Below are 12,358 nucleotides of genomic sequence, written 5' to 3'. Positions count from 1 at the left end.
GCATAATAGCCTCAATTAGCTTTGCTTCTTTACAACAATTTGACGCAGTCAAGATAGGTACTATCAGATGGTATGATAGATAACCTATGGTAGCAACATGTTTGTCTAACTAGCGTGAGTTGGTTTGGCTGCTTTCTCTCTCTCCCTCCGTGCTACACACATAGACTGTCACACACACCGGCCCCTGCTCCTCTCTCACCCCTCTGCTGAAACAAGCAGAGCGCAGGGCACCGGCTCTCTCATGTCGCAAGAGCAGGTCTCCATGGAAGTTTTTTAAAAACACTTTCCCTTAACACACATGTATTTCAACTATCCAGATATCTGAAAAAATATCATGATATTATTTGATAACTGATATTTTAAATGCCCATCCCTACTTTATAGGATTAATTTTATGTTAAGAATAAACAAAAGTGTATATTTGACTGGCAGAAAAAACAGCATAGGGATTGACAAGGGTTTGTTAAGGTTAATGTGGTATAGCTTCAGTGAGGTTAAGGTAAAAGTTAGGGTAAAGCATACAAGTTCACATTCGGTTAGCGTAAAGCCGCCCGACGCCATTCATTTTATACTGGTTAAATATGCACTGCCTACACAAAATATACATACCGCTTCCAGCTGTTTCTTTTTCTGTACAAGGAGTCCCAGCATCAAGTTGACATTAGCAAGATCTAGGTTCTCTTGGTCTGTGCCCAGGACATCTTGGAACACTTGCCATCTTGACCCATTCTAAAACATGAGAAATACACAATGAAATGTGTACATACTTTTGGTAAATTAAGTTAACTGTTGAGTTCCTTCACTATTACCTTTAAGAGCGGTTTCCTGGACACAGACAACACCTAGTCCTGGACTACACACCATTTTTTTTTTTTTACTGTATAATAGAAAAGGCTACTGCAGAAAACAGCTGATTCGCTAATTTCCAAAGGCCTACCTATGATTGGGCAGGAGGAATGTAGTAAGGAATAGAAATGCATACTGATCTGCATTTTCAATGTGGCAGTAAGGGAAAAACACACTAGACCAGCGTTTCCCAAACTCGGTCCTCGGGACCCCAAGGGGTGCACGTTTTGGTTTTTGCCCTAACACTACAGTTGATTCAAATGATCAAAGCTTGATGATTAGTTGATTATTTGAATCAGAGATGGTTTTTGCTTGGGCAATGTGAATCCCTTGAGGTCCAGAGGACAGAGTTTGGGAAACCCTGCACTTGGCCTATATGAAACCATCTTTAACCTACTATTCAGACCACTTTATACACATCCTACACTCTCCCTCACACACACACTTTTTCTCACTCACACACACACCCCCCTCCCAAAGGTTAAGCACCAAACAGAATTTAAGGAACACCAGAATAATAGATTTGGTTATTCAGATTTAGCTTAGAATTACATTGAGTAGGCATATGCATCCTACCTTTGAAGCATCTCTTTGAGTAGGTTATCTATCCCTTTTCCGTTTTTCCTGTGCCATCCCATCCAAATTTGTGCATAGCCAAAGTTGTACGCTAGCTAGCCAGCAAGGTAACATGACTAAACAAGGTAGTTTGTTATTAAACCAAAAACTGGCCCGCAAGTAGTTTAAAACGGCCCGCGACATGATTTATAAAATTATATAAAATGTGCCTCAATTTGCGGTAGAAAGAGGAGATGGTAGCTCCGGTAACATGGGGGATAAGTTTTGAGTGGTTCGGGCTAGAAACTTGCGGTTTTCAGTGATGTAAAGACGTAAGTATTACTGCCACTGTGCTCAGAGATCTGTATATAATGACAAGTGTAGGTCCAAAATAAGTCCATAGAAACGCACAGGGCTAAATTTTGACAGATTTTGGCGTGTGAAACCTCTCGCTTTGCCTCTTCCTTTCGGCTGCAATGTTTTTCCTCAGCAAAGCCTAGTCAGACTGGCCTGCTGGTTCTTACAGGTAAATGCGTGCCGCCCCAATAATTAAACTATTGTAACAGAAACCCCATCGGTGTCTGTACACCTCAGCATCACAGCTAAATAACATTTTAAAAACGGATGTAGATGCACAGAAAGAACAGACGGTGAGAAGCAGCTGAGTAGACTAATGGCTGGTTAGGGGATGCAGCTGGCTGCTCACAGCTGTCACACGTGATATTGGATGAAGCACTCATTCTGATATGACATATCTGACAGCACACTGAACTCTGATATTCTATTTGTAGAACACGTAGGGATACATTCTGTGCTCAGTCATTAATTTCAATATGCGCACTTTTTGTCAGACACCCCTCCAAATGTTGTTTTACAGATCTACATGATTCACCTGGATGACCTATTTTAAGATCAAAATGGCAAATATATCTGAAAAGAGACGAGTTTGCATCTCTGGGACGAAGAAGCTTTTTCAAAGGAGATTCTCAATTGAGCTTGCATTTCAGTCCAAGACTAGGCTCAATCTGTGTTTGGAAAACCAGACCAGAATTTTGTTGTCTGCATTATGTTCTCATGTTGTAATATTTGACCAAGGTCTGGTTTCTATTGCAAGTGTGTGTGTGTGTGACCTGATTTGCTGAAGCACTTACCGGATGGTCCATCTTCAGGCGTTTTTCATCTGATCTCTGTTTTTGTTTGAGAATAAGTTCATTCACTGTATCAAATCAAAACAAGAGTTTTTAATACTATTAGTACTATTAGCAAGGATCAAAACTTAATTTTTACCAGGGCCCATATAAAAGTACTGTACTAAATAGGGAACAGGTTGCCATTTGGGACAAAACCTGTGACAAGGCTGTAGAGAAGCTACAGTTGAAGTCGGAAGTTTACATAAACCTTAGCCAAATACATTTCAACTCAGTTTTCCACAATTCCTGACATTTAATCAGAGTAAAAAGTCCCTGTCTTAGGTCAGTTAGGATCACCACCTTATTTTAAGAAGGTGAAATGTCAGAATAATAGTAGAGAGAATGATTTATTTCAGCTTTTATTTCTTTCATCACATTCCCAGTGGGTCAGAAGTGTACATAAACTCAATTAGTATTTGGTAGAATTGCCTTTAAAATGTTTAACTTGGGTCAAACATTTCAGGTAGCCTAACGATGGTCATTATGGCCAAACAGTTCTATTTTGTTTCATCACACCAGAGGACATTTCTCCAAAAAGTACTATCTTTGTCCCCATGTGTAGTTGCAAACCGTAGTCTGCCTTTTTATGGCGATTTTGGAGCAGTGGCTTCTTCCTTGCTGAGCGGCCTTTCGGGTTATGTCGATATAGGACTCGTTTTACTATGGATATAGGTAATTTAGTACCCGTTTTCTCCAGCATTTTCACAAGGTCCTTTGCTCTTGTTGTGGGATTGATTTGCACTTTTTGCACCAAATTAGGTTAATCTCTAGGAGACAGAACATGTCTCCTTCCTGAGTGGTATGAGGGCTGCGTGGTCCCATGGTGTTTATACTTGCGTACTATTGTTTGTACAGATGAACGTGGTACCTTCAGGCATTTGGAAATTGCTCCCAAGGATGAACCAGACTTGTGAAGGTCTACAATTTATTTTCTGAGGTCTTGGCTGATTTCTTTTGATTTTCCCATGATGTCAAGCAAAGAGGCACAGAGTTTGAAGGTAGGCCTTGAAATACATCCACAGGTACACCTCCAATTGACACAAATTATGTAAATCAGCCTATCAGAAGCTTCTAAAGCCATGACATCATTTTCTGGAATTTTCCAAGCTGTTTAAAGGCACAGTCAACTTAGTGTATGTAAACTTCTGACCCACTGGAATTGTGATACAGTGAATTATAAGTGAAATAATCTGTCTGTAAACAATTGTTGGAAAAATTACTTGTGTCATGCACAAAGTAGATGTCCTAACCGACTTGCCAAAACTATGGTTTGTTAACAAGAAATTTGTGGAGTGGTTGATAAACGAGTTTTAATGACTCCAACCTAAGTGTATGTAAACTTCCGACTTCAACTGTTGCTACACCACATAAGTAATGCACCCATCTACCCATCAAAGAAATTGTTTTTTAAGAGACAAACCTACCAAGAAAGTTTGGATAGAGCTGATCCACATTGTCAATGATGTAGTTACATTTTGGGCACCTATTGCTGTCCTCCAAACTCTGGCGAATGCACTTGTAGCTGAACCCAGAAATAGAATGGGGTATGTTAGTTCAAGAAAACCAGCATAGGAAAAAATGAATGGTGCATTGGTGGACGATACAAAGGGAATTAGCGGTAGCTAATATGGAACGGTGCTATAGGAATTAGATGGAAGTAACGTTACTATATCCTTGCCAATGCAATCATGTTTGCTTACCAGAAACTGTGTCCACATTTTGTCATATGTGCCTCCTCAATCATTTCAAAACAGATCGGGCTGAAAAGAAAATGTAATGCAACAACATTAACTTTACTTTGACAGTGTTCAGATATGGAAACATCAGCGAGTCTGGTTAAATGACAACGTTACGTAACTCTAGCTAACCAACTGTCAAATGGACAATGTAAACAAGAATGCACTCCAAAGTTGAACTATCTAGCTATTCCTACATATGTAACTAACAACACCTAGTCACCAAGCTAGTTACGGTAGTTAGCTAAAAGTTAGCCAAGTAAGTTAGCTAGCAGGCGAAGGTAACATTTTTCAGGAAAACTCACCACACAAAATCGTTGCTTTTATCTTCGTAGGAATTCAAGAGACCATTGTAGAGAGGTGCTTGGTGGAGAGGACGTTTTCTGCTGGTGCCAGAGGAGGATGAACTGGATCTGCTTAGTGGGGCTAAGCTTCTTGGAGACTGTACAGCCACTCCAGGTACAAGCAACCCCTCGCCAGCTGTTGCCAGAGTCCGCGAGGGCACAACGTTTGGAGAATTGTTCACATTCGCACTATCGTTGCCGCCTAACGTTACGCTGGTAGCACCGTTAGCATTGGTAGTGCCACCGGTACTGCTGCTACTTCCAGGCCCAGGACCTGCTCCACCGCCAGTTTGCTGTTGACGGTTGCTTGACATAATCAAGCCCGATGCTCAACTCTTCCAAGGCCAAAGCTTGTTGTAGTTCACCGCATCCGGGCTGAGCTATTGGCTAGCTAATGTTAGCTTACCAGCTAATGGCAATGGGCTAGCTAAGATAAAACAACAATGTACGAATACATAAAAGCTTGCTTTTAGCTAGATTGCTTCTTTAGGTGAAATTGTAGGCTTTTGTCAACAAGTCGACCATAACAAAGTTGCAAGAATTATAAAATATTCAGCGCAAAGTCTGTCTACGTTTAGGGATTTAGAAACCAATCTCTCGAATCTATCCTCGCCTACCCAAACGAAATTACTAGCAAAAATGATTTACTCCCCCCTACTGCACCGGAGTCGTAACTAAGTCCTATGCCTGCACTGAATGAACGCACCCACACCAATACAATTGTCGATGCAACAAAACGTAGAAAATAATATATATTGTAGAGTAGTTTGAATTCTGATTGTTTTATATACAGTACCAGTCAACAGTTTGGACACATCTACTAATTCAAGGGTTTTTCTTTATTTTGTCTATTTTCTACATTGTAGAATAGTGAAGACATCAAAACTATGACATAACACCAACAAATTGTTAAACAAATCCAAATATATTTTTGATTTTAGATTCTTCAAAGTAGCCATCCTTTGCCTTGATGACAGCTTTGCGCACTCTTGGCATTCTCTCAACAAGCTTCATGAGGTAGTCAACTGGAATGCATTTCAATTAACAGGTGTGCCTTGTTAAATGTTAATTTGTGGAATTTCTTTCCTTCTTAAAGCGTTTGAGCCAATCAGTTGTGTTGTGACAAGGTAGGGGTGGTATACAGAATATAGCCCTATTTGGTAAAAGATCAAGTCTACATTATGGCAAGAACAGCTCAAATCAGCAAAGAGAAATGACAGTCCATCATTACTTTAAGACATGAAGGTCAGTTAATCCGGAACATTTCAAGAACTTTAAACGTTTCTTCTAGTGCAGTCTCAAAAACCATCCAGCGCTATGATCAAACTGGCTCTCATGAGGACCGCCACAGGAAAGGAAGACCGAGAGTTACCTCGGCTGCAAAGGATAAGTTTATTAGAGTTAACTGCACCTCAGATTGCAGCCCAAATAAATGCTTCACAGAGTTCAAGAAACAGACACATCTCAACATCAACTGTTCAGAGGAGACTGCGTGAATCAGGCCACTACTAAAGGACACCAATAATAAGAAGAGACTTGCTTGGGCCAAGAAATACGAGCAATGGTCTTAGACCGGTGGAAATCTGTCCTTTGGTCTGATGAGTCCAAATTTCAGATTTCTGGTTCCAACCGCCATGTCTTTATGAGACACAGAGTCGATGAAAGGATGATCTCTGCATCTGTGGTTCCCACCGTGAAGCATGGAGGAGGTGTGATGGTGTGGGGGTGCTTTGCTGGTGACAATGTCAGTGATTTATTTAGAATTCAAGGCACACTTAACCAGCATGGCTACCACAGCATTCTGCAGCGATACACCATCCCATCTGGTTTGCACTTAGTGGGACTATCATTTGTTTTTCAACAGTACGATGACCCAACACACCCCCAGGCAGGCTATTCGAACAAGAAGTAGAGTGATGGAGTGCTGTATCAGATGACCTGGCCTCCACAATCAACCGACATCAACCAAATTGAGATTGTTTTGGATGAGTTGGACCGCAGAGTGAAGGAAAAGCAGCCAACAAGTGCTCAGCATGTGTGGGAACTCCTTCAAGACTGTTGGAAAAGCATTCCAGGTGAAGCTGGTTGAGAGAATGCCAAGAGTGTGCAAAGCTGTCATCAAGGCAAAGGGTGGCTACTTTGAAGAATCTAAAATCTATTTTGATTTGTTTATCACTACATGATTCCACATGTGTTATTTCATAGTTGTGATGTCTTCATCATTATTCTACAATGTAGAAAATAGTAAAAATAGAGAAAACCCCTTGAATGAGTGTGTCCAAACTTTTGACGGGTACTGTATGTATATAATAATATTTCCCCAAAAATTCAGACTATAAAAATCTGCAAAGGATAGATATTGACAGATATGTTTTTTGTATGAAAGTAACCTGGGCAAGTTGAAGTGTTGGTAATGGTGACCAAACCTGCCTCATGAAGTTCTGACAGCACACAGCAGAGGGCATGATCACCTCTGCCACACTCCTCACCAAGGCTCATTCAAGTGGCAAGTAAACAAGGCTGTCTAGTCAAGCTTTACAAAATCTATTTATGTATTCATATATTTTCTTACACATAAATATACATTGGATTACCTGTTGTTGTTTTTTTTATATCTACCCTACCTCAGTCAAAGTGGAATATTAGGTGTGCATGTAGGTCTGCACAGCATTCACAGCAAATCATTTCCCCAATGTTTTCACTTGTGGAACAGATTTATGAATCTTGTGTCCTTCTTTCTTCCATAATTCACATGTTAAAGACAACTGAGACAGTACAACTCTCTTTAAGTAGACCATTTTCAATTACAACATACAGACAGAATGGATTCACTACTCACACAACAAAAAGTAGCCTAAAAGTAGTTTTTTTTTGTAATTTGTTTTACTGTGTTATACAGTTTGCGAATCACCATTATAATTTGTCTAAGTAAATTACCTATTAAGTTACATTTGCCTTCAAACAATTGTGTGCCCCCTCTTACATTTTCTACCAAGTGTGTTTTTCCCCCCTCCCTCTCTCCATTTGTCCGGCATATCAGGTTGGATTTTCCCCATTCTGTTTCTGGTCACTCAGATTGTGGTATAGGGGTTGGGGTTGGGCAGGCTCAAATGAAGGATAATCTCCTAGAGGTCCTTTGCATCGGGGGGTGAGGCCCAGGAGCAGCCATTCACTTTTTTTTAGACAGTTGCAGAAGGATCTCAAAGCACTTCGATAAAAAAGCAGAATGTTTTGCAGGCAGATCCTCAGGCTGGTTGCGGAATTCTTGCCTCCCACTGTTAGCAACCTTTTTACCCATTAAGGGGCCCCTTCACAAACTGCCAGTTGCTTCAAGCTGGGCTGTTTGCAAATTGAGCCTGACAAAAATAGTGGGGGTGAGAAAATGGGTGCATTTAGACATATATAACAACTGCAATTCTACATTTGATCAAAAAAGAGGTATGATGTCTAGTAAGTAAGTAACATGAGTGATACGGTCCAAATTATATTACTGTGAGCTCTGTGAGACAGGAACACCTGTACAGTAATAAAACAAATTGATTTGAATAATGAAAATGCTAAATAGTATTTTACCAAAAGTCTTTGTAGCATTTTGTCACCCTAGTGTTTAGCTCACTGTAACAAAGTGAGCTGGTTCAAATCTAAAGATGCACCCTCCCGTGATATTGGTGTTAGAGGTGGGGTAGATAATTGTGATCAGGCCACGATAAAAAGAGGCATGGCGAGATGGTTCAGGGACTTAATATAGCAGTCCTGTGGTGTCATTCCTTTAAGATTGGTAGTAAAGTGGATGAGAAGAGAGCACCCACAAATTTAGCCACACACAATGGCAGCAAACAAAAATGAAGGAAAAAAGTCAAGGGGCCAATATACAATGTACATTTGGGACAGATTTAATAAGATTTACCAGTCTGTTTTTGTAGTTGAACATCCTATCATATTCTAATAATATTTTTGTCCAAAGGCAAAGTCATCAGCACAGTTTACTTTAGAGAGGCTCCCACATAGGATGATGCATATGTTTCTCATAAAAGTTATAGCCCATCTTAAAGTTTTACTCTGGTGAGAAGATTATTTAGTTTAAATGATGGATATGTTTTTCATCATGCATGTTCTAACTAAATGCAATAGGTATTTTGCACTGCAATTAGAGTTGATTTGACAAATTAATATTATTTTTTAATTTGATGTCTTAGTGCTGTTAAAAGCTCAGGTTACTGATGTAGCAAGAGGTTTTCAAGCATCCCCACGATGAAATTCTATACTGATTAGCTACAGGGTATGGTCAAGTGGATTGAAAAAGAATAAGAAACAATGGGCAATTTTCAATTCATTAATTCCATTTCAATTCAGAAACTGAACTGAATTGACCACAACACTGATGAGTTCAGTTAGCAGGTGCATCAAATGATAAAGCACTAGTGATACCAAGCATGAGCACCCTAGTTTTTTTTCCATACCAATGTTACCCATACATAACAATTTAGGCTACGGAGGAACCTGCACATATGGCATGCTCGTTTTTATTCCAATTAATTAAATAAATAGGTTTATCATTTTTCATGTGCCAATCAGATGTGTGTGAGAGAGTGGTGTTCGTATGGTGTGAGGCTCAGCCAGAATCACTGTTCAATGGCTGTGGTGGGGCACTAGACTGACTATTCATAAAAGTGCCTGAAAAATACAGTTAAGGAGTATGGACAGTGCACACAACTCGACGTCGATGGTGAAGAGTGACTGCCTTGGATAGAGAGGTTTCCTTTCTTTACTAATGTGTGTAGTAGGGGCAGGGTTAGTGATGTCAGTCTGAGAGTAATAGATAAAACGTTTCAGCGCGTTGGTTTGATCTTCTGAATAGGCTATGGAGGAGAGCGAGACTGGCGGTTCATCAGCGCAGAAAATATATCCACAATTTCAAATGGGCATACAAGAGGACTTTACGCGCGCTTGAAGGTGATTTAATGAACTATTTTTTATTTGGAGTCTCTCTCAACAGGACCAGCAGAGCATTTAGTCTGATTCCCATTGATTTGCTCTTGCTTCTTGTCTCATACCTTGCTGTTACTTTTTAACTAAATGCAGGGAAAGGAAATAGCAAATAAATAACAATAGACAATAGTTGATGGTTAGGTTACTTATATTTCTGCCATTGTGTAGCCTATGACTGCAATTAAGGTTTATCTTTCAATAAAGCTTACCTTTACTTTATGTGACTTCATAGTATAGTCATTGAATGAGAAATATTGGCTTAAAAACCTCAGCCAGCTTGTTCATTGTTTTGGTCACCCCTGCATCCTTCTCACAGGGTGAATTTTAAGTTAACAACAACCGGCACTATCGAAAATAGCGCACAAGGAGGAGATTGGTGGCAAGACCTGAAGGCAAGACATGACCTAACCTTTATTTTGAGCGGAATGGATGAAAACATTGAAAGCATCACGTGAATGATCCTATATTAAAAATAATAAAAAGAGAAATCCAACCAGGGACAATAGTCTTCCAACTGAATTCTATGGACAAGCAGATCGACTGAAAGTAACCATATTTCACAATTTCATTCCAAATTCAAAATTGATGCTGCAAAATACAGTAGCCTAATGACAATACTTCCATCCTATTCAAACAGGCGGTATTGTGGTAGGTTGCTCTGACCGTCACTTTCCCTAATAAAGTGGCCGGTTCACAGTGCAGCAGGTTTTAAAGGCGAGTTGATGTGATGCGTGCAGTGGAGGTTAGATGAGAGGCAAGTTGTAGTTTTGTTTAGACCGGTGAAATAGCCAGAAGCTTTTATAAACTAAAAATACATTGAACCTCCATATGCAACAGCCTGAAGATTTTGCACTCAGTCAATGTAACATACTGCTACAGTTCTCTCTTTGAGTGCACTGACATGCTTCTATTTAGCTACTTTTTGAAGTCTGGAAGGAAAACTGGCATCTTGATGAAAGTATGCATGAGACATCTGCCTTGTAAACACGTGTGAATTAAATTGATGAATGCATAACTGGCATTGACTGCATTGCACTAAATAGACCAGTCCAAACAAAAATAGGCAATTGCTTTTGCAAAAAATAGGATACCTAAAAAAAAAATAATCCTTGGATTTATTATAATACTATTAGTTGAGAAATACACAGTTACCCACTTATCAATAGTTTATGTAATGGGGAATAGGGGGTTTAATCACATCTGATCTTGCTGCTGTATTCAACTTTATATCGAAGAAGGCAGGGTTCCAGAACTGAAAACATTCCAAAACAACAATTCCAAATCTAAACTCCAAAATGTTGTTTGTTAGACTACTGGCCGTTGTCCTCATAATGATCAACACATGGCTGCTGAACTCTGCTCAATCAGATCATATCCGAAGATACAAACGCGCAATGGCTCAAAGAGCTGACAGTGACCTGGCTCACTTAGCAAGTGAACAGTGCAGGTCCACCAGACAACCGAGACAAACAGCATACTCAGCATCAGTTCCACATCTCCCTCCAGTGGCTCACCCAAGGAGATACACCACAAGGCAAAGTGGTCTCTATCATATAACTCATCTTGAGGAGTCCTCCTGTTCAGGTGGGTGCAATTCTGATGCTAATTCTAACTCGGGACTGGATAGTGCCTCTCATTGGGGCAAAGGTGAGAAGAAGGTTAGTCGGGGAAACTCAGAGGCAGTGATACCCAAAGACAAGGAGGAGAGACATGTTAAGATTATAGGGATGGTCAGATCTCCTTACCCCAACGTCCGCAGAAAGCCTCCTAGTCGGGCTGATGTGACAGTGGACTCAAGTAGTGACAATGACAAACCAGAGGTTGATGGTGGGCGCTCTGAGGGCCCACACAAGCAGCTGCTGCTCAAGAAGCAGCAGAGAGTTCTGACTGGAAGGGTCCGCCGTACCCTTACAGTCTCCCATGGTGAAGACAGTTGGGCAGCTTTCCCTGAGAGCATAGTAAAGTCCCGTGGGATATTCTCTACATTTCGGCAGCACAGTGACTATTCTGCTGAGATTGAGGACTACCCTGGAGAGCAGGAGGGACCACCTAGCCGCGCAAGCACGTTGTGGGGTGCCCAGATTCCAGACGTCCCCCCTAAGTGGATGTCTGCTTTGTACTTTAGTGGACAGAAGGAACAACTGAGGGTCAATCCAGCAGCTGGTATTGAGCTTCCTCGGGCTAAGTTCAGTGTTGAACTGTGGGTCAACCCAGAGGGTGGGCAGACTAACCCAGCCATCATAGCAGGTGAGTGAAATTCCAAAACCTCTCTCTCCCTATCATTGTTTAAGTGTTAAAAGTGTTAAAAATATAAAATTCAGTATATAGACCACAAATGGCATGGTTGGGCAAATGAGAGAAATTGGGAAATCAGCCATTATGAGATGCAAATGGGTTAAGGGGTGGAATGTTACAGACACAAATGGCCACCACCTGCAAGCTTGTTGTTTTGACGTAAATTCTTGCGAGGTTTAATGCTCTCAATGCTCTCGGCTACCGAGCAAATAGATTCATAGCCACGTGATGATAACTTCAATGAATAAATGTAAAGTTGTCCCAATCATTTGATTTATATAAAAACAAAATTCCTAGGTATTTTTGACAAGCATTGACGTTTTGTCATTTCCTCTGCTGACTGTAGGTGGGATAAATCAAAGATGTTTAGTCTTGGTGTTCACGAAAAGTGACAAACTTCAAA

At 40.5% G+C, this 12,358-nt stretch overlaps 2 protein-coding genes across 2 annotated transcripts in view; one reads left to right on the top strand and one right to left on the bottom strand.

Moving 5' to 3' along the window:
* LOC120055869 (E3 ubiquitin-protein ligase COP1-like) overlaps positions 1–5,292 on the bottom strand; it is a 34,357-nt gene extending 29,065 nt beyond the window's left edge. The window contains exons 1-5 of the mRNA XM_039003897.1: positions 4,633–5,292; positions 4,292–4,351; positions 4,016–4,113; positions 2,553–2,617; positions 610–729 (exon numbers count right to left, since the gene is read on the bottom strand). Of these exons, the coding sequence (XP_038859825.1) occupies positions 610–729; positions 2,553–2,617; positions 4,016–4,113; positions 4,292–4,351; positions 4,633–4,985 (696 nt within the window). The 5' untranslated portion in view covers positions 4,986–5,292. The remainder of the gene's footprint in view (positions 1–609; positions 730–2,552; positions 2,618–4,015; positions 4,114–4,291; positions 4,352–4,632) is intronic.
* A 5,762-nt stretch (positions 5,293–11,054) lies between these two features.
* LOC120056312 (pappalysin-2-like) overlaps positions 11,055–12,358 on the top strand; it is a 54,959-nt gene continuing 53,655 nt past the window's right edge. Inside the window, exons 1-2 of the mRNA XM_039004551.1 lie at positions 11,055–11,094; positions 11,245–11,907. Of these exons, the coding sequence (XP_038860479.1) occupies positions 11,055–11,094; positions 11,245–11,907 (703 nt within the window). The remainder of the gene's footprint in view (positions 11,095–11,244; positions 11,908–12,358) is intronic.

This window comes from Salvelinus namaycush, chromosome 11 (genome assembly GCF_016432855.1).
Source record: "Salvelinus namaycush isolate Seneca chromosome 11, SaNama_1.0, whole genome shotgun sequence".
Taxonomy (NCBI): domain Eukaryota; kingdom Metazoa; phylum Chordata; class Actinopteri; order Salmoniformes; family Salmonidae; genus Salvelinus; species Salvelinus namaycush.
This window is presented reverse-complemented; position numbering and strand designations above follow the sequence as displayed.